General features: G+C 35.4%; 1 protein-coding gene across 1 annotated transcript; it reads right to left on the bottom strand.

Moving 5' to 3' along the window:
• Positions 1–16,057: 16,057 nt before the first annotated feature.
• On the bottom strand, positions 16,058–18,265 carry LOC18015406 (uncharacterized protein At4g06598). The gene is made up of 5 exons (XM_006397386.2): positions 18,119–18,265; positions 17,035–17,598; positions 16,714–16,789; positions 16,489–16,615; positions 16,058–16,388 (listed from the first exon to the last, which is right to left on the bottom strand). Exons 2-5 carry the CDS (start codon positions 17,586–17,588, stop codon positions 16,216–16,218), a joined length of 930 nt encoding a protein of 309 aa, XP_006397449.1. The 5' UTR covers positions 17,589–17,598; positions 18,119–18,265; the 3' UTR covers positions 16,058–16,215.
• Between the last annotated feature and the right edge of the window lie 1,277 nt (positions 18,266–19,542).

Raw genomic sequence — 19,542 nt, 5'->3', positions numbered from 1 at the left:
ATTTTATATTTTAAATGTGCTAATATTTGTGGATAATATAAAATTAATGTAGTTTGTAATAGATAATTATTTGGTTAACATACTAATATTATCGTGATAAGTTTATGTTTATCATGTTAATCCAATTATCATATAATATATAAACATGCTTACAAGAATATCGGATATACTAATGTGTTAACATATTAAATATTTAGATAATATATGTATTACCGCGCCAGTAAATTGTCAAAGCACAACAATGATGTGCAACCCATCTTTTTCACTAAAGCAGCAACAGCGGAGTCCATTGGAGTAGCAACAGCTGAGTCCGTTGAAGCAATAATATCTGAGTTCGTCTGAGCAGCAACATCTGAGTTTGTTGGAGCAGCAACATTTGTGTCCATCGGGGTAACATCATCAGAGTCTACCGTTTTTGTCTCATCTTCTTTGATTTGTCTTTATCAGAGACAATGAGGGCAAATAGAAGAAAAAAATGAAAAAGAGGCCATTAGAAATAATTTTTCCTCGGGTCATCAGATTCAGGTCGAATGAGATTCGTTAGAGTAAAAGACGCCACGAGAAACACAGCGGAAAAGGAATCAATCTCATAGTGATGAGGAGGATGAGCAATGCCAAAAGTATTCATGTAAAATTACGGGAATGATTTATTGGATTATTTGAGATCGAAAATTGATGAGAGATTTGCCGGAGAGGAAATGATTGAAAACATTAGTGGAGAGAGGCAGATGAGGAGAGACCGAAATTGATGAGAGATTTGCTAGAGAGAAGAAATGATTGAAAACATTAGTGGAGAGAGGAAGATGAGGAGAGAGAATTGATGTGAGGGGTAAGAATAATTTTCTTTACCAAAATACTGTTGACAAAATGGGCATGTTGTTGATTTAATTTTAAGATTATTGCTTATCACGGAATGGTTTATATCCTAAGTATCGAACTATAGTTTTATCCATACTCATAAATACTTGTTAGTGGTGGATCCATAATTTTTTTTTAACAAGGGGCAGATAAATTAACATTCTAATTGGTAATTTGCAGAAAAAATGTTTAACAAAAATAATGATTTGTTTAGGGGATTTTTGGTCCTCCACTGGGGACAAGACTCGTACAAAATAAAAAAAACGTCAGAGTCCAGAAAAAACGATCGGGGTATATTTTCCAAAGGCACTCTGGCGGTCAAGTCAGAAAACAGCTTAACAAAAACCACAATATAGCTGTTCGGAGAGCGAAAAAAAGTCAGAAATTTTTGTGAAGGAGAATGGACCGACCTTGAGAAATGTATGATCTACTCGGGTTTGAGAGTGAGAATGGACTTTTTGCGGTGGAAAAAGAGAAAAGAAAAACCTGAGGGTGAAGGAGATCCACGGTTTAGGAACTGCCGTGGAAGAGAGATGAAATGAGATGACCGGAAAGATGACCGGAAAGATGGCCAGAACTATGTAGAGTGTCTGAGCTTAAGAGCCACAAGTATCTAGAGAGATATCGTGGGACTTAAGGTGGCTAAGAGTGTGAATCCCTTCTCCATTGGGAAGGATAATGTATTTATAGGGGATTACTTGACCCGGGTTAATATACCAGGTTGACCCATAGATTATGGATCGAGTGGATCAGTCCATGACTCGACTCGGCTGAACTTGAATCTTACAATGGTGTCACGCCTCTGATGGTCTCACCAACTTTTTTTGCGTATTCTGCCTGCAACGAGACCGTCTCTTCGCACGTCCCTTTCGTTCTCAGCGTACGAGTTGGGTCGGCGGCTCAGACGCGGTATGGCTCTTTGTTGAGCCTCTGCTTTTCCCCTAGCTCCTGCGAAAAGTTACTTTCATGTGACACACGCAAGAAAAACGCATTAAATGCCATTTTCGCAGGTTTGTAAAAATATGGGCAATCAAATCAGATTAATCATATTCATATTTTCAATTGGAGGGAAATTTGAATAGTATTCCCGCCCAAATGGGTTACTTATACCTGGTTTGGATCTCTCGATACTGGGATCGGGCTGCCCTGGATGAATGACTTTGCTCTCCGGGTATCTGTGCGGGCCATTTTTCCTTATGTCCTGACCCTTCCGGATCACCGAGTTTAAGTTTAGGACATAGAGAATGTGACATCTCCTCCTCCTGACCACTCAGTTTCTGAGTTCTTTGTTCTTGACAGCGTGGACTGCGCTGTCAGACATGAAGAACCAGAGAACAGGTGGTCTATCGTGCCGGATCTCCCGAATCCAACTAGATTCGAGGTCCGCTGCTATAAACTTAGGCTGTATTGGACCGGATGCCCAATACAATCCTAGTTTGGTTGGGGGGAGGGGGGGTTGGAGGGTGATTCGTCCACGTAGGAAGAATCGGATTTATCCTTAGCAGTTTTCATTAAAAAAAATAATGTTTAACAAAGATATTACGATAATAAAACAAATATGGTCATTAAAATATTACACTCTAATAAAATATATGTTACAAAAAGCATAATAATATTATTTTGGAGTTATATAATTTGTTTACTCATCAGATTATAGAGTAAACAAAATTATGCAAACTTCGTGAAAATTATAAAGTTGAAACCAAAAGAAAATTCTCAAATATTTAAAAATGTTCAACAAATTCAGCTTAGTAAAACCATGTTGACGGCTGCTCTCTTTTGCTCCATGAAACGTGTTACAACCTCATAGAATGATTCATTTGATCCCTGTTAAATCTCTGAAATCATGTTTCTCATCTGGTTCAATCTCTCTTTTGGGTAGAAGTATTTTGATAGTCACTTGTATCCAAACCACGCAGCGATAGATGTGAAACTTAAACCATGTGCTTTGTCACCCAAAGAGAATGAGAAGAGCTGAGATAGTCTAAAAGATTCCCTTTATATTGAGTGATACTGCAATTCTCTTCAAACTTTTTGATATGATAAATGGGGTGCTCTTGATCCAAGCGATGCAACTGATTTTACTCAACAAAATTTATGCGATGTATTGATCCCAAACTCTCCAGGAGGTGATGAATGTATTCATGGATTGATAGCGATTCATGGATAAGACATCTAGTGTATCAAAATCTCCAATGGTGTGATGATGGGGATGCATTTGTGATGATGAGGATGCATCTGCCCATATGAGTACTTGTTAGACTATCTACAATAGACCTGTTGAAAAAATAACTCAACCGTTTAACTCTTCCAATGAGAATATTGAAAAATGACTTTGGCGTACGTGAATTAATTGGAGTTAAAAAGATTCAACTAATTGAATCAATAAAAAGTGGGACCATCAGTGCCACGTAGCACATTATGGAGCTAATGAAAGTTTTTAATATTTTTTTTTCTAACTATTTATAATTATTTATTTTGTAATACATTAATTTATTTTCTAATTTTTTTACCAGAATTTATCATTTTTTATACTCCATAAATAGAAACTTGGTTTATCTAATTTGAACACATAAAAAATTCCTTTTTTATTATAGTTTCTCAGTTATTCTCTAATAAACTCCTTTTTATAATTTATTTTCTTTAATCAAATAGATTACAATAATAACTCTTTTAATATATTTATAATTTAATTTTGAATTAAAAAATTATAAATAGGGCAAAATCATAAAAGAAAATAAAAATATGAAATATCGTGGAATAAGGTTTTAAATTTTAATAAACAAAACTATTATAGAGGTTAAAATTGAATTGGGTGTTGAATGATTAGGTGGAAGAAAGAAAAAATGATGTGGAGTGTTAAAATTTGAGGTGGAGAGTGTTAAATTTAACAACCATTGTACATGGTCTTAGAGTATGTCTATCTTTTACTTATGTAAACATAAAATACACAAAGATAGAGAAGAAAAGTAGCCAAAATTAGTAGAAAGAAAGTAGAAATAAAAAAAAAATTCTTAGACTAAACTTTGGTCTGAAATTTGTAAATAACAGTATTAGTCTTCGATAATGGCCCCAAAAACTTAATATCTCAGATTTTTACCCAAGAAATCCACAGTAATAGTTAGGGATCAAATTTACTTAGGACCAAATAGTTGCTCTACGAGCTTATGATATAAAAATAAAGAAAATACATAAGATATGGGGATTTTGTTTGGTGTGAGGATTATAAACGAAAATCAGAAGTAAATAAACTAAAATGCAAGTAAATATAGAGCTTACTGTATCGAGAATGTGTTAGATATTAAGAAATTTGCAGGGTACTATGATAACACCATGTTTTATCCATTTTAACTAAGAATTTCTCATGCAATTTCAAATATTTTATTTAATTTTTAATGTTTTTATTATGAGTTTCCTATATTTATAATTTGAAGACTATTTTCAGTTTACTTAGGGAAAAACATTCACTACAAGAAAAACACCGCTTTACAACGGCCAAAATCGTCGCTAGTTCGTCGTAATAGGGCTATTACGACAAACTACCGATGATTTCCAAATCGTCGTAAACTCATCGTCGTAATATATAAATCGTCGTAAAATCGTCGTATAATCTACGACGAAAATAAACCATCGTAACATCGACAGAAAAATCGTCGTAAACGCGTCGTACAGTTTACGACGCCTTTACATCGAATTGCCTCGATTTGGTCTTCGACTGAAACCGTCGTAAAGTCGTCGTTAAAAGTCGACGTAGGATCGTCGTAAAATATATGACGCAAGTTTCGTCGTAATTCAATCGTAAAATATTTTATCATTTCGTCGTAAAATCGTTGTAAAATACGGACGTATATTCGTTGTATTAGTCGTCGTATAATTTTGTCGTAACTTCATCGTACCTGTTACGACGAATATACGACAGTTTAATAAAATAATAATAATTATATTATGACGATTATACGGCGTTTTGTATAATTGAAAAAAAAATTCGAATTAAAATTTAAATTAAAAAAAATTAATTTACAATTTAAATTTTATTTAAAATTCAAATAAAAATTATTTCTAGTAATTACAAAAAAACCCTAAAGATCTAGATCTAAATCTAAACTAAGGTCGATCCCTTCACCGGCCTGCTCCCCATCGTCCTGCTCCACATGTTCTTTGCCGGGTCTTCGATTAGAGGTTTCCGCCACTTGATCCCCGGGTCTTCGGTTGGAGGCTTCCGGCGCCTGATCCCCGGCTCTAGGACGATCAACCCCGAGAGACCGGAACATCTCCTCGTCCGTCTGCACCGGTGGTTGCCTCCTAGAAGATGACCCAGATGATTCAACAACTCCATCTGCCCGCAGCCTATCCAACTGCGCCATGAGCACCGGGTTGTCGGCCCCCATAATCTCGAAGAGACCATACAACTGGTCGATCTTCGCTTCGTACTGGATCCGCATCTGATCGATCTCCTGGCGGATAAGCGGATCCGGTGCCCGGACATGACCAGTTGCCATAGCGGCCGGGGTATCACGGATGGATCTCATTTCTAAAACCCGGCCCTTTTTCTTAGGGGCAACCTGAAAATATTATGTTAAAAAGTACAATATAAAGTTAAAATTACATTAAATTTATTAAAAGATCTTACCTCTTTGAAAATCTGGTCCATCTCCGCTACCGTCAGCGTCGGGGTGGATTGGACCGAGCTACCTCCGGGAGACGTCGGACGCGCCTGCTGAGTGAGTTGCGTCAGCCACTCCTCGATCCGCGCACAAGCGGCGTTGTAGATCTCCTCCGCCCGAGGATCCGTGAATTCGCTGTTCCGCTTCTTATGGGTCTCAGCGAAGACCTTCGTCATCGGAGGAAGTTGTCCCCCGTTTTCTTCGACCTACAAAATCAAAATGAAAATATTAAAAAGACGAATAAGAGTTAATTACTTAAAACAAAAACTTAATAATTTAATTTTAATTACCATCATAAGTCGTCTCCCGGCAAAAGGAATCTGGCCGGAAGTGTGCGGGACGTTTTTTCGATTTCCCATATCGTCAGTAGCGTTCCTAAAAAATATATTCATTAGAATGTATTAAGGAGGAAAACACATAATTTAATTTAATATAAACACAAATTAAAATACCTGGATGTGGAACACTTGGCGGCAGTAGTCTGGTTGTGCGGAGTCAACCAATACTGTATCAGACCCCGCCAGACGGTATCGGCCATTGGCGCCGGCTTGGCCTCGTCGCCGTCGACCTCCCACTTCCTCTTCCAGTCGGAAACGGTGTTGTTGAGGTGGAACTTGACCTTCTCTTTGAAGGCCATCTCCACACGTCTGTGTGCGGAAGTTTCCCAATGCCAGTTTTGCTAGAAAAAAAAACAAAAAGTTAGTAATTATTGTGAAAAATTAAAAATAATAATATAAATCAAAATTTTAAAGAGTTACTTACCGCAAAACACTTGAACCAAGTGTCAAGAGTTACCTGATCCAGCTTCTTCCAGCTGGTATGGGGTTGTACGAAAAACCCTTTGATGATGTCGGCAACGTTACAACCGACCGCGTTGTCGCTCATAAACCTAGTCAAATGCAAATAAAAATTAAGTTAATTTCAATTAATTATAAATATTATTTGTTTACAAAAATTTAAAAAAAAATAAATCTCGTACCAAAATGTTCCCGGGGCTCGATCCGGATCGAGTTTGTTCATACTCTCACGACCCGGTTGGCGTAGAAGATCCTGTACCGTAAATTGGGCATACGGTGGAGGCTGTATCGGGGCTGCTGGTTCGGCTGGTGCTGGGGCTGCTGGTTCGGCTGGTGCTGGGGCTGCTGGTTCGGCTAGTGGTGGTGGAGGCGGTGCAGGCTGTGGTACAACGACCGTTTCCGAAACCGTTTGTTGTGTTCCCGAGGACTCTGGGATGACGGACCCTGTCGCTGAGGTGGACGGGACCGTACCATCTGGATCTACTATCTGTTGGTAGTGGAACCTCTTTGCCTGAGGAGCCATATCTGAGTAATCTACAAAATTAAAAGAAATATAATTATTAATTATATCATTTATTTATAAATTCCGGTCCTATCTAAATTCCGAACCTAAACCCTAAATCTCCTAATTATATTTATCTAAAGATTAAAATTTAAACGAAATATAAAATATAATGAAAAAATTTTGATTAAAACTTACAAATTCAGGCTGGAGAGGAGGGAGAGCTAGAGAGAGATTTTAGTAGAGAGAGAGAGAGAGAGAAGAGAGGAATGAGCGACGCAGGAGGAAAACTCGCGTCTCTTATATAGATTTTCTGATCGTCGTAAAATCGTCGTAACGTTACGTCGGTTTTACGACTAATGAAACCTAATTCTTCGGTAAACCGTCGTAACGCTGATGAGGATCATACGGCTGACAGCCCCCGGATTGGCTCCAGATCCGAGGTACAAGGTTATTAATGTTGGCATATTACGACGGTTTTACGACGGATTAGGTTTTAATCGTCGTAAAACCGTCGTAACGGTCAAACGCTCTGAACATGACACGTGTCATGTCATGCACTGGACCGACTGTTATACACGTGTCATGTCATGCACTGGACCGACTGTTATACACGTGTCATGTCAATTTGAAGTTTGAATTAAAAGATAAGAAGTATGATTAAAACTTACTTTATTAAACTGGATTTGAATACAAGAAGTAAAATACAAAGAGTGGAAATACAAAGATGAAAATACAAGGATGAAAACTTTGGAGAGTATAGAAGTGCGGGGAATTTCTAAGTGATGCCTCACTGAAAATTCTGTTATACACATTAGACTTTCATAGGAGAGATTGGGTTTATCCAAAGGAATAAGAAAACATGTAAATGATGCATCTTCTTCCACATTTAGGATTCTCTACTTCCTATTTCTATTCTCAGAACTCCCCCTTGTCAATATAGTTCCATTTTGAATCAGAATATGACTTTTCCTAAAGAGAGTCCCAGTTTTCTGATTTTCCGTCACAACGCTGATGAGGATCATACGGCTGACAGCCCCCGGATTGGCTCCAGATCCGAGGTACGAGGTTATTAATGTTGGCATATTACGACGGTTTTACGACGGATTAGGTTTTAGTCGTCGTAAAACCGTCGTAACGGTCAAACGCTCTGAACATGACACGTGTCATGTCATGCACTGGACCGACTGTTATACAACCAAATCGTCGTAAAACGTCGTAACGTTACGACCATAGAACAACGGTTTTACGATGTTTTTGTAAAAAGTTATGAAACCCTAAATCTTTCAAAAGGCTTATTGCATAAAGAACAACGCAAAGGTTATTTTATCCTAACATATAACAATAGGTTCATAACTTTGCATGTATGACATATTTAGTACATGACATAATAAATTTTGAAATCATCTAATCTAATATATAACCTTTTAATTAACATTTACAAAAACATGCATGAACTTGTAAATATGTATGTTTTTTTCCAAATTTCTGATTTTGATCAGATTGACAGCTTTTCATATAAAATAAGATAACCAATCAAAAATATTTGTGAAATACCTTACAACCAATCAGATATAAAAGATTCAAAATCTTGGATTTCAATATTACGACGACTTTACGACTGACCTGTGAATGCGTCGTAAAATCATCGTAATATTACGACGATGTTACGACTGATTGTCGTAAAATCGTCGTAATGCTTAAACCCTATTCATTCAGGGCTTAAAACATAAACTTAGAGTATAGGGTTTATTAAAATCGTCGTAAAACGGTCGTAAAATCGAATTTTTTTCATTAAAAAAATTCAAACAAACACAGTTACAAATTACATAATAACAAACATTCATTAAATACGATGCATGAAAATCAATCAGATTCATCTTCCTCTATTACTTCGTCACCATCACCGTCGTCTTCCGCCAAATCATCATCATCGGTTTCAGCAAACTCATCATCACCTTCTTCTTCTGTATCATCGGGAAGATCTTCAACTTGCTTGTTCCGAGGGTCAATTAAGAAAATCTCCTCATCAACTTCTGGTTCAGTCAGATCTAAGCAAGTGTCCTGTTGTAGTGGAACATCCTCAACCCCTACAATCTTGCCCCTCGGAGCCACTTTAACTAAAGCTAATCATGAGATTCTTGTTGATTGAACTCGAGGGTATGACAGAAATGTTACCTGTTCTGCTTGAGAAGCTAATATAAATGGCTCAAACCTGTTGTACCATCGTGATTTGTTGTCAACAACTCCAAACTTGTTTAGATGTACCCCTTTTCCAACAGTTGGATCAAACCAATTACATTTGAAGAGAACAGTTTTCAGCCTTAACAATCCAGGATACTCCACTTCAATTATTTCTTGCAGAAATCCATAAAAATCTATTTCACCCCTCACACAAACTCCATAGTTAGTTGTCGTCCGCTTTGCACCGTGACGATATGTGTGAAAAACATAGCCCCGAGTGAAATACATAGAGACTGTAGTTATTTTTGCCATCAGACCTAGTAGTAACTCATAGAACCATATTGAAAATTCATCCGGATCATTCGGATCCACCTAATAAGAAAAAAACTTGCTTTAATTTCTTGATTTTGCATAAGGAACAATGTTGGAAAATCATTCGGATCATTTGGATATATACGTACTTGCGCTTTTAACCACTGGGCATAGTATTGATCTTTACGATCATTGATTTCAGTTTCAGAAACCCCATATATGCATTCTTTAACCTCATCAACGAATGTGCTGAGAAAACAAATTAATACTGATTACAGATATATATATATATAAATATATTATTCTTCTGTAATTTAAAAAGTACCTTTCGAACGATGACAACTCTTCGCAATTAAGCAGGATATACGTATGTGCACTGTGATAATCTTTTTCATTCGACCACCAAACTTCTTTTAGTTTTCCACTAAGACGTCCGATTGGCAAGAATATGTCAGGCACACCCTCAACTGCATATGTTTGGCCAACTCCTCCATCATCATATCGACGAGTAGCTCTTTTGCGTGTTCGTACTTTCGGTGCAAAATAGTACGAAGTGAAGTGCGAAGTCTCTTGCGTCAAGCTTCCCGTCACAACTGAGCCTTCCACTTTAGCTAGGTTTTTGGCTTTACCCTTAAGATGCTTCATGAAACGCTCGAACAGATACATCCACCTGTACTGAACTGGTCCTCCGAGCTCTGCTTTGTGTGGGAGATGAACAGGAAGATGTTCCATTACATCAAAAAATGATGGTGGGAAGATCTTTTCCAAATTGCACAACAAGATTGGAATATTCGATGTCAGTTGTGATATTACATCAACTGATAATGTTCATGTACTAAGATCCCGAAAAAAAACACTAATGCCTCCAACAGCTTCATGGACATTTTTGGGCAAGAGTTCAGCAAATGCAAATGGAAATAATCGTTGCATAAACACATGGCAGTCTTGACTTTTCATCCCTGCAAACTTTACCCCCTTCTCAACAGATTTAGAAAGATTAGAAACATACCCATCAGGAAATTTAACGTCAGAAGAAACCCATCTGAACAATTCTGACTTTTGATCTGCACTCAACCGAAATACAGGAACTGGTGCTTTCCCGTTTCTCAGTATATGCAACTCACTTCTGTTGCATAAATCAGGCAAGTCCAATCTTGACTTACCATTGTCTTTTGTTCTTCCCGCTACGTTCATAAATGTATGCATGATGTTATCAAAAAAGTTTTTTTCAATATGCATGACATCAAGATTGTGTCTGAGCAGATGATCTTTCCAATAGGGTAGTTGCCAAAAGATACTTTTCATGTGCCAGTTATGTGCCAGTTTCCGCCACGCATTACTGTTTCCTCTGCCCTCCAATGCTCGATTTGCGCATGTATATCAGCTCCTGTTAAATTTACGGGTGGAGGGACATGTACACTTTTGTTCTTCATAAATAACCTCTTGTTCCTCCGATATGGATGGTTATCCGGTAAAAACCTCCGGTGACAATCAAACCAACAAGTTTTTCTACCATGTTTTAGCTGAAACGCATCAGTTCGAGAAGACAATAAGGACAAGATAACCTCCCATGTGTAGTCCATCCTGATAGCATACCATAAGCGGGGAAATCGCTTAGTAAGCACAGCCCGCATAGTAAAATTTTTTCCCGTAGAACAGTCATATGTGCGAACGCTGGTATACCATAACTGATTCAACTCATGTATGAGTGGCTGCAGAAATACATCGAGAGCTCGCTTCGGATGATTGGGACCTGGAACCAAAATACTTAGGAAAAGAAATTCCCTTTGCATGCACAAATCTGGAGGAAGGTTATAAGGAGTTAGGATTACTGGCCATAATGAATATTGTCTACCAGACATACCAAATGGACTAAAACCATCAGTGCACAGACCAAGATAGACATTCCGTTTGAACTTAGCAAAATATGGGTATACCATATTGAAGTGTTTCCATGCCTTTGCATCTGATGGATGAACAACTTCTCCATCTACTTGTGTATGTTCCGCATGCCATCTCATTGATGCAACTGTCCTTTCATATTGATAAAGTCGTTTTAACCTATCAGTTATAGGGAGATACCACATACGTTGGTACGGTATCCTTTTACGCCCACCAGTTTGCGGCCTGTATCTTGGTTTTTGGCAAAATCGACATTCCTCCAACTGATCATCATTTTTCCAAAATATCATACAATTGTCAACACATACATCTATCATCTCAGAAGGTAGACCAAGACTAAAAATCAACTTCTGTATTTCATAGTATGTTGCTGCTGCCAAGTTATCCTCCGGTAGATACTCTTTCAGAAGATCAGCCCAATCATCCATGCAAACCTCAGCCAGGTTATGATCTGTTTTAATTGACATCATCCTAGCTGCCAACGATAATTTAGACAGGCCTTGTCTACATCCTTCATAGATTGGCTGATTAGCATTGTCTAACAAATCATAAAATCGTTTGGCATCTACATTAGGTTCCTCAACAATATTACCAGTATGCGTTTCATGAAATGCATCAGTCACCATCTCATGCATCCTATCATGATCTAGACTTTGATCAGATTGATACTGATTAGGCTGATGACCATAATTCGATTCATCAAAATCAACATGACTTTGATAATTACTACTACTGCCAGCATTCCCATGAGTATTACTGCCATATCCTTCTCCATGTAGATACCAAACAAAATATTGCGGCATAAACCCTCTATTTAATAAATGCATCCACACGGTTTTGGTTAGTGTATACCTCGTATTCTTGCATTTCAAACATGGACAAAACATCTTCTCGCTATCTTTCGTTCTCTCCATATTTGTAGCCTGATACATAAATATTTCTAACCCGTTCTTGAACTCTTCTGTCAACGCCCCATCTGAATCTTTACGCATATACATCCAGCTTCTTAGCTCGTATATAGACATCTTGAAATAAACTCAAAATACTATCTCTTTTTATTAGTTAGACAATAAAAGAGCCGGTCTCTTATGTCACGTCTAGCCACGTGAATGGAGTAAACCTTTTAATATTATTACTTCTTTTTTTCAAAGATTACTAATTCGGGTTTCCAGCAATGGACAACCCAATATATCAGGATTTACAACACTATACTAAGGTTTAAGAGACCTACAATGGGTCTCCAGGATGATGATGCTCTTATGTTTGAATGATGATGTGTTGTGATTGAAAGAAGGAATGAAGATCTATTTATAACAAAATTTCGGGCTTTACGACGCTTTTACGATGACTTTTTACATCGATTTTACATTCAAAAATAATATTACGACGATTTTACGTCGATTATGCGATAAAATCTTTCTTCTACATTAGTTAGGTAAACATGTTTTAAATGTTCTTCACCTCTCCTTTATCGACGTAAAATCGTCGTAAGTCTACATCGAATACAAGTCGTCGTATATTCGTTGTAATGTTACATCTAATTTAAGACGATTTTGCAATTAATATCAAATTTCTCGTTATCGATGTACAATCGTCGTAATTCGTCGTAAATTGTACGACTAAGTTACGACGACTTTTTTGTACGACGGTTTTACGACGTTTTTTTGGTTTGACGTAAAATCGTCGTACAATCGTTGTAAGTTTGCGACGATTTTTAAACCGTCGTAATGCATCGTTGGAAAACAATTGTTTTCTTGTAGTGATTGCAAAATGGAGAAAAATCATACTTTTAGTTCGGCATCTAACTGTCGAAAGTTCAGTCTCAAATGAAGACATTCTCACCGTCTAATTTATCTCAAATTTGGAGACATTCAAAAGGAACCAGCTGACTTTCCATTTCACTTTACTTGAAGATAATCTAAAGGTTCAATCTAAAGATACATGAAGATCAAGATGTCCCATCAACCATCCTGATCTGCATCCGAGCCGCAATAAACACAGGTCTAGCCACGCCTCCAAGCTCGCAGCCGCGATGAACCATCATCTGGCCAGTCCTGTAGAGTCTTGACCCGCAGCCAACTGATCTCGGCCATGAGGCCCAACTTCAAGCCCATTTTGCATTTTCTTCAAAGAAAACTCTAAGGAACCTAAAAGAGTTGAAGACCTATAAATATGTATTTTAGAAGACCTAATTTTCTGTGCCACCATAATACTTTACCACTCAATTTTTTTTTTTGTTTGTTTCTTAGTTTTTAGGTTAGAAAAATAGAGATCTCTATCTTAAACCTTTTATTCAGTTTATGCAATCTTCTTTTATGTTTTTGCTTTCTTTAATTATGCCAGAGTAGATTAGTTGTTGGATTTAAGGGATCCATCGAAGGGGACTCGATGTTTGATTATGATTGTTTGTTTTTTTAGCCATATTCTAGATCTCATCTCTTCTAAGTTTATTCATTTTGCATGAAGTTAGAGTCATAAACTATCAACTGATCCTAGGAAGATTAAGCCACAAGAGTGTTTTATTATTTATCCAGACATAGATTCAGGAGAACAAAATCGTTGTAGGATATGAAAGTTACCTATAAAGTATCGTGAGCAAAGATGAAACTAATATGATGGTGCATGATCTCTCTCCGGGCTCACTACAAAAAAAATTGATTATTGTTACAATTTTTATGTAACAATATATATATATATATATATATATATATATATATATTTCGTCACAAAATTTCTATTGTGACGAAAATGTCACAATTTATAAAACATCACAATAAAATCGTCACAAACTCATTTTCGTTATAAAATGTTAAAACAGTTTGTGACGAATAAGAATGATAATAGTTCGTAACATTTTGTGACGACCTTTAAACAATATTTGTTTTTTTTTTTGTAGTGACTAGAGATGAAAGCTATTGATCGAGTTTAAGTGATTAGTTGGTTATTTACATGACAACGAGCTAGTCATACCTATGTGTTTTCGAGTTCTATGTAAAATACTAGAACCCAATTTTAAGAGCTTGAAACTCTAGCATGAATCAAACATTCCCTAAGATATTCCTGTTGGCCCAACATTCATTTTAATTGTTGACCCATATCGATTAAGTTTACTGCTTTTCCTTTTTTTCAAATTGATTTTACTTTTCTTGTGACACCAAAATTTTCTAAAAATTTCCTTGAGTCTTAGAATTCGTTTACTAATCCCAGCTTGAAACTTTTGCAGAAAAGATAACTATTATTGTGGATCGACACTCTAATTACTACATTGCACTGCTGTACACTTACAGATCACTAGGTTTTACAAATTTAAAACTTCTTCTGTGATATTTAACTCTAGCAGCATTATTTTACGGATCAATTTAATCAATAAATTAAATAGGAAAATTCAATAGATTTGCTAGAACTCAAACCACTAACAAAATTTAACGTATTTCTGCAATAGTAATCACGAAATCTAGCCACTTACATTGCCAAAGTCCAGTTTATACATTAAGTATATGAATAAGCTTAAAACGACTAGTTTAATAACTTCACAAAAATACTTTAGATCAAATCCTGCAGTCTAAAGATATTTGTTTATCTGAATTAATTAATGAAATTTAATATCTTCGATGAGCAAATTAACCTATGACATGTTGCTAGATGGCCAATTATGAATTCAGATGAAAAAAATCTAAAGGTAATCCTAAATCTCACAACCTAGTGATCAATCTATGAATCCCCTTTGCAAACCTTTCAGCCCAAAAGTTACTCAGTCATAATCAAGAAAATGAACACAATAGATGAATATAAATTCATAATAAAATAGAGTAAAAGGATAAGGGTTTTCTTTTTTTTTTGTTTAAAAAGGATAAGGGTTTAGAAATCTTTTCTAGGTGGTACAAAGAGATGGATTTTTTTTTTTTCTCTTAAGCAATAAGAACTTTAAGAACTATAAGATATTATTGGCTATAGTGTTTGTTTTAGAGGTGGTGGCTGTAAAATCGCGGAGGTCCCCCTAAAAATATGAAGAAGAAGTGCAGTTATAGGTTTTAGGGTTTTAGAGGTCGGTTATGGTTTTTCTTTATCATAATAAGAAATTAAGGTTTCAAAAACGAGCAAGTAGTGGCTTCCTCTCAGGCTGAGCAGCTGGACCTCAGTCTCATGCCGCGACCGTGAGAATGGGTGCCTATGTACATTTCTCTTTAGCTGAATTTCATTCTGCACTTGTTCCATTATTGAGTTTCTTTGACATGTCTTTACAAGAATTGGTTGATTGACTTAATATCATGTCCAAATGAAAACTGACTAGTTTCTCTATCTTGATCAATCGATAAAAAGTCATTTAAAGAATGCTAGACATCTCATGCTAGAAAACTGTCCAATATCTTGTTTTGTTCTTTTTTGTCCTTTTTGTTTAAATAACCTAAATTTTTTTTTAAACTTCTATTAAAAAAACACCAGAAAATTACTTAAATTTGAATAAAAATACTAAAATAAATAACTAAAAATCTGGTTAAAATCATAAAAATGTGGATATTTCACATAGATAGAGTATTTAAGTAGTTAATTAATATTTCATATTTCATATTTCACATGACTTCATCATTGTTTTCACCATATGTTGTCTTTTCAAAGGAGTTAATTAGTAGGTGTTCTATGTCTATTAATTCACACTTTATATATATATATACACATATATATATATACATATATATATATATTTATATAACAAAAGTAAACTGACAATTTGGGGAAAACATAAATGAGTAGACTTACAAGTTACAATGAAAGAAGTTGTTTCTTGGTAGTAGATTCACTAATATGTCATAAACATAGAAATGCAAAAGAAAAAAATGTGATCATCCACATTGTGATATACATTATTATGATTTGCTTAATAATTCTGAAGACATCAAGTATCACTGGGTTTACCTATATGTACGAACATTAAAAAAAAGTAATAGCTCTTATAGAGCATATTATTATACTGGTAATGGATTCGGATTTCCCTAAATCATATTGCCAAGGCTGCAAACTGGGATTCAGGTTCTTGTGTAGGGGGTGGCCGATATTTGTTGTATCGGTTTTGCTGCATTTGTTGCATTGGTTTCTGGTTCTGTTGTGGTTGTTGTTGGTGCTGTTGAAACTTTAAGTTTCCTATCTCCCTCTCTAGGAATTGCTGCTCGACTGTACCAGCCACCAAAATATTACAAATTCACAAGCAAACTAACAAACACATTATGGGATTTTTTATTAGTCATTTTATTGGAGCTTAAAGATTATTTACCATGTTTAAGCTTTTGGATTTCTGCTAAACTATCCATACGTTGTTTGAGAGCTCTATTTTCCATGCTAAGCATGATTAGCTGCTGATCCAAGTAATGAATCGCCGATGACATTTCACATCCCTGAGCCTGTTGAAGAATACTCCATCATGTAAAATATAACTAGTGTTTTAAATTGGTAATAAAATTAAAGAACCTCAAGGAATACACTCGTTTTAAAATCTTACTTGTAGCACTTGGATGGTCCTTTCCAAATCTGATATGTACTCAAGCCTCCTCAGACGTGCTCGATGAGCATTTTGACTGCATTTTTAGTGATTTTAGAAATTATTATGACGCAATAAACAGAACATATATGACCATGTGGACTAGGTGAGATGAGTAGTGCAAGCAACGTTGAAACTCATCCAAAAGAAATATAAATTACTATAATCCACATCAGAAAAGGATGACATTGTAAGTTTTATGGAAGATATAAAGATGCCTATTTTAATAATGATGATATAATTAACCATCATACCATGCATAACAAGAATAAGAGCCCTTACTGTTTGATACGCTTTGAGTCAGTCTTTGATCCCGAACCATCGGGTTTTGCAGAGCCTCCTTCTTTCATTTTGCCAGCTGATTTCGACGCCGAAGTACTTACTTTATTTACAGCTCCCCATGACACATGTGTTTGGAGATTAGTTCCATTTGTGGTAGATAATTCCCATCCCGATTTATCGTGTTTCTCATGAGACTTAGGCTGCCACAGATCTTCATGACGGTTGATGTTCTGAAATAGCCATGAAGGACCAGCAACATGATTTTTCATTTCATCTTGCTTAAAAGGCATTAGAGCTGAGTTTAAGTAAGCAGATGTGTCACTAGCTGAACGCCTATGACCCTTGCTCATCTTTGGTGATGTTGGTTCACTTAGGAGGTCATCGAGCCAAGCTGGTTGCTCCTCTATGAGAAGGTTATCTAAAGAAGCACTGTGGTGGTGCATATTACTAGGAGGAGCAATGCTATTTCCCGGAATTTTTTTGGGAACCATTGATTCTTTTCCAATGAATCCAATATTTTCCGTGTTTGATGATATCCTGTTTGAGTCTTCCATTTTTCAAAACCTAGAAAGTTTAAGAAAAACAATTATAAGTAAACTTAATATAGAGTGTTTTAATCATAGGATTAATTATCAATAACAAAAAGCATTTCTGGTTAGTCCTTGGCTTAAATTAATAGAAAACTTTTGAATGTCTAAGAGATTAAGATGTTCTTTTAACTTTAAACTATAATACAAAATACGAATTGCACCAATTTGGTTGAAGAAATATTCAAAACTATAATAGAATCCTAATAGATCCCGACCCAAAAAAATCCTAATAGTGGTCAGAAAAAGATATTAAACAAAAGGCTGGTTGTTTACAACATGTTATAGATGATTGTGAATACTTGCAATGAATGTATGATTGCTTATAATTCGATATGAGACAGTAATGTAATACTTGATGTCAATCTTCTTCAATTTCTCAGAAACCAAATAAGAACTTATAAATTGGATTCTTAATAAATTTAAACCCATCCAAGATACAACTAATGAAGACCACCGAAAAAATAAATTCTTAAATGAAGATTTATCCGACATACCTTAAATTACCAGACTTAGGAGACGTGTGCTTACCAAACCCCTACCAGGAGGAAAATGGCATCTCATGCGATGGATTCTCCTCCTATGTCGGGGTCTGGATCACCTCTTCCTCCTCCAGATTCAAAAAAAAGAAGCAAAATATATCTCAATAGATAAATAGGTGAAGATGCATGATCAAAACAACTCATGTTGACAGCTTCAATAGCGTGCTTTCCGTGAAAACACCCACTCTTGTCCTTTCCTTTATTTAGTTTACTTTGTTCTCCGTTTTTTTGGCAATTTCATGTCCCAAAATAGACTCCATCATTCCGTTGTTACGAAAAAATACAACATAGATGATTCTTTCATATTATATTTATGAATTCTGAATAATCACCCCAAAATGTTTATATTTTATATTAAAAGTATACAATTTTGGGTCATCCTAATAACGAACTTTAATTTATATTCATGTTTTAACAAATTAAAAAAAAATCAAAATACTACTCTCATTATCATATATGTAACAACGTAATTAATATCACAGATAATATTATGTTTTTATAGATAATTTATATATTTTCATAAGGTTTAGATTTTAATATTCTTATATATAAAATTATAGATATATAAAATGAAAAAAGTATAATAAGAAATTTTTGAAATTAAAGTATGAGAAAAAAATTGTAATTATTGAACTGTACATAATTTTTAAAAGTTGTTTGTTAACTCTTCGTTTACTATATTTCTTTTCTATTGTATCCCCTATTTGTTTTAAATATTTACAATATGCATTATATGTATTTATTTATATGTAATCTATTTTTAGTAAAATGATACGCATAACCATGAAATAATAGTTTTTTCATGGCTATTTGTTTGAGGCATTTTCTTCTTCTTAAGGAAAGGCTCCTAAAAAAATAAAAAGGAAACAAAGGAACGTCAAAACCCATAAAATACGATGATGAGGTGTTTGGTTGGCTCTCCCATACTTAAGTCAATAAACAACTAAAAAACAACACAAGACCCCAACCAGTGACGAAGTTAGCCAAAAATTTTATCAGATCAATTTTAATTTATAATGTATTCTGAGAAAATTTTATAGCCGTCATTAAACTAAATTTTCAATATCAACTATTTTTCCTTCCAAATATATAAGTATATATAACTTTTTTTTAGAAATTGACCTGGATCAGTTGACCCTCCTCATTACAAACTGCTTCTGCCACTAACCACAACGTTAAGGACAAGAAAAAAAAGACAGTTAATAGAGTGAAAGAATGATGTGCTCAGGTTTTAATTGATGAATTAGTCTTTGCAAACATAGTACCATTTATGAGCTTATACGCAAACAGTAGTATTACGGGTCGAATCCATCTAGAAATATATGGAATTGAATTAAGCTAAGACAAAAATATATTCGGTTGTTTGTGGGCTGTAAACA

Source organism: Eutrema salsugineum, unplaced genomic scaffold (genome assembly GCF_000478725.1).
Source record: "Eutrema salsugineum unplaced genomic scaffold, Eutsalg1_0 scaffold_23, whole genome shotgun sequence".
In the NCBI taxonomy this organism is placed as follows: domain Eukaryota; kingdom Viridiplantae; phylum Streptophyta; class Magnoliopsida; order Brassicales; family Brassicaceae; genus Eutrema; species Eutrema salsugineum.
The sequence above is the reverse complement of the archived record's forward strand: the minus strand, read 5'-3'. Positions and strand labels throughout refer to the sequence as shown.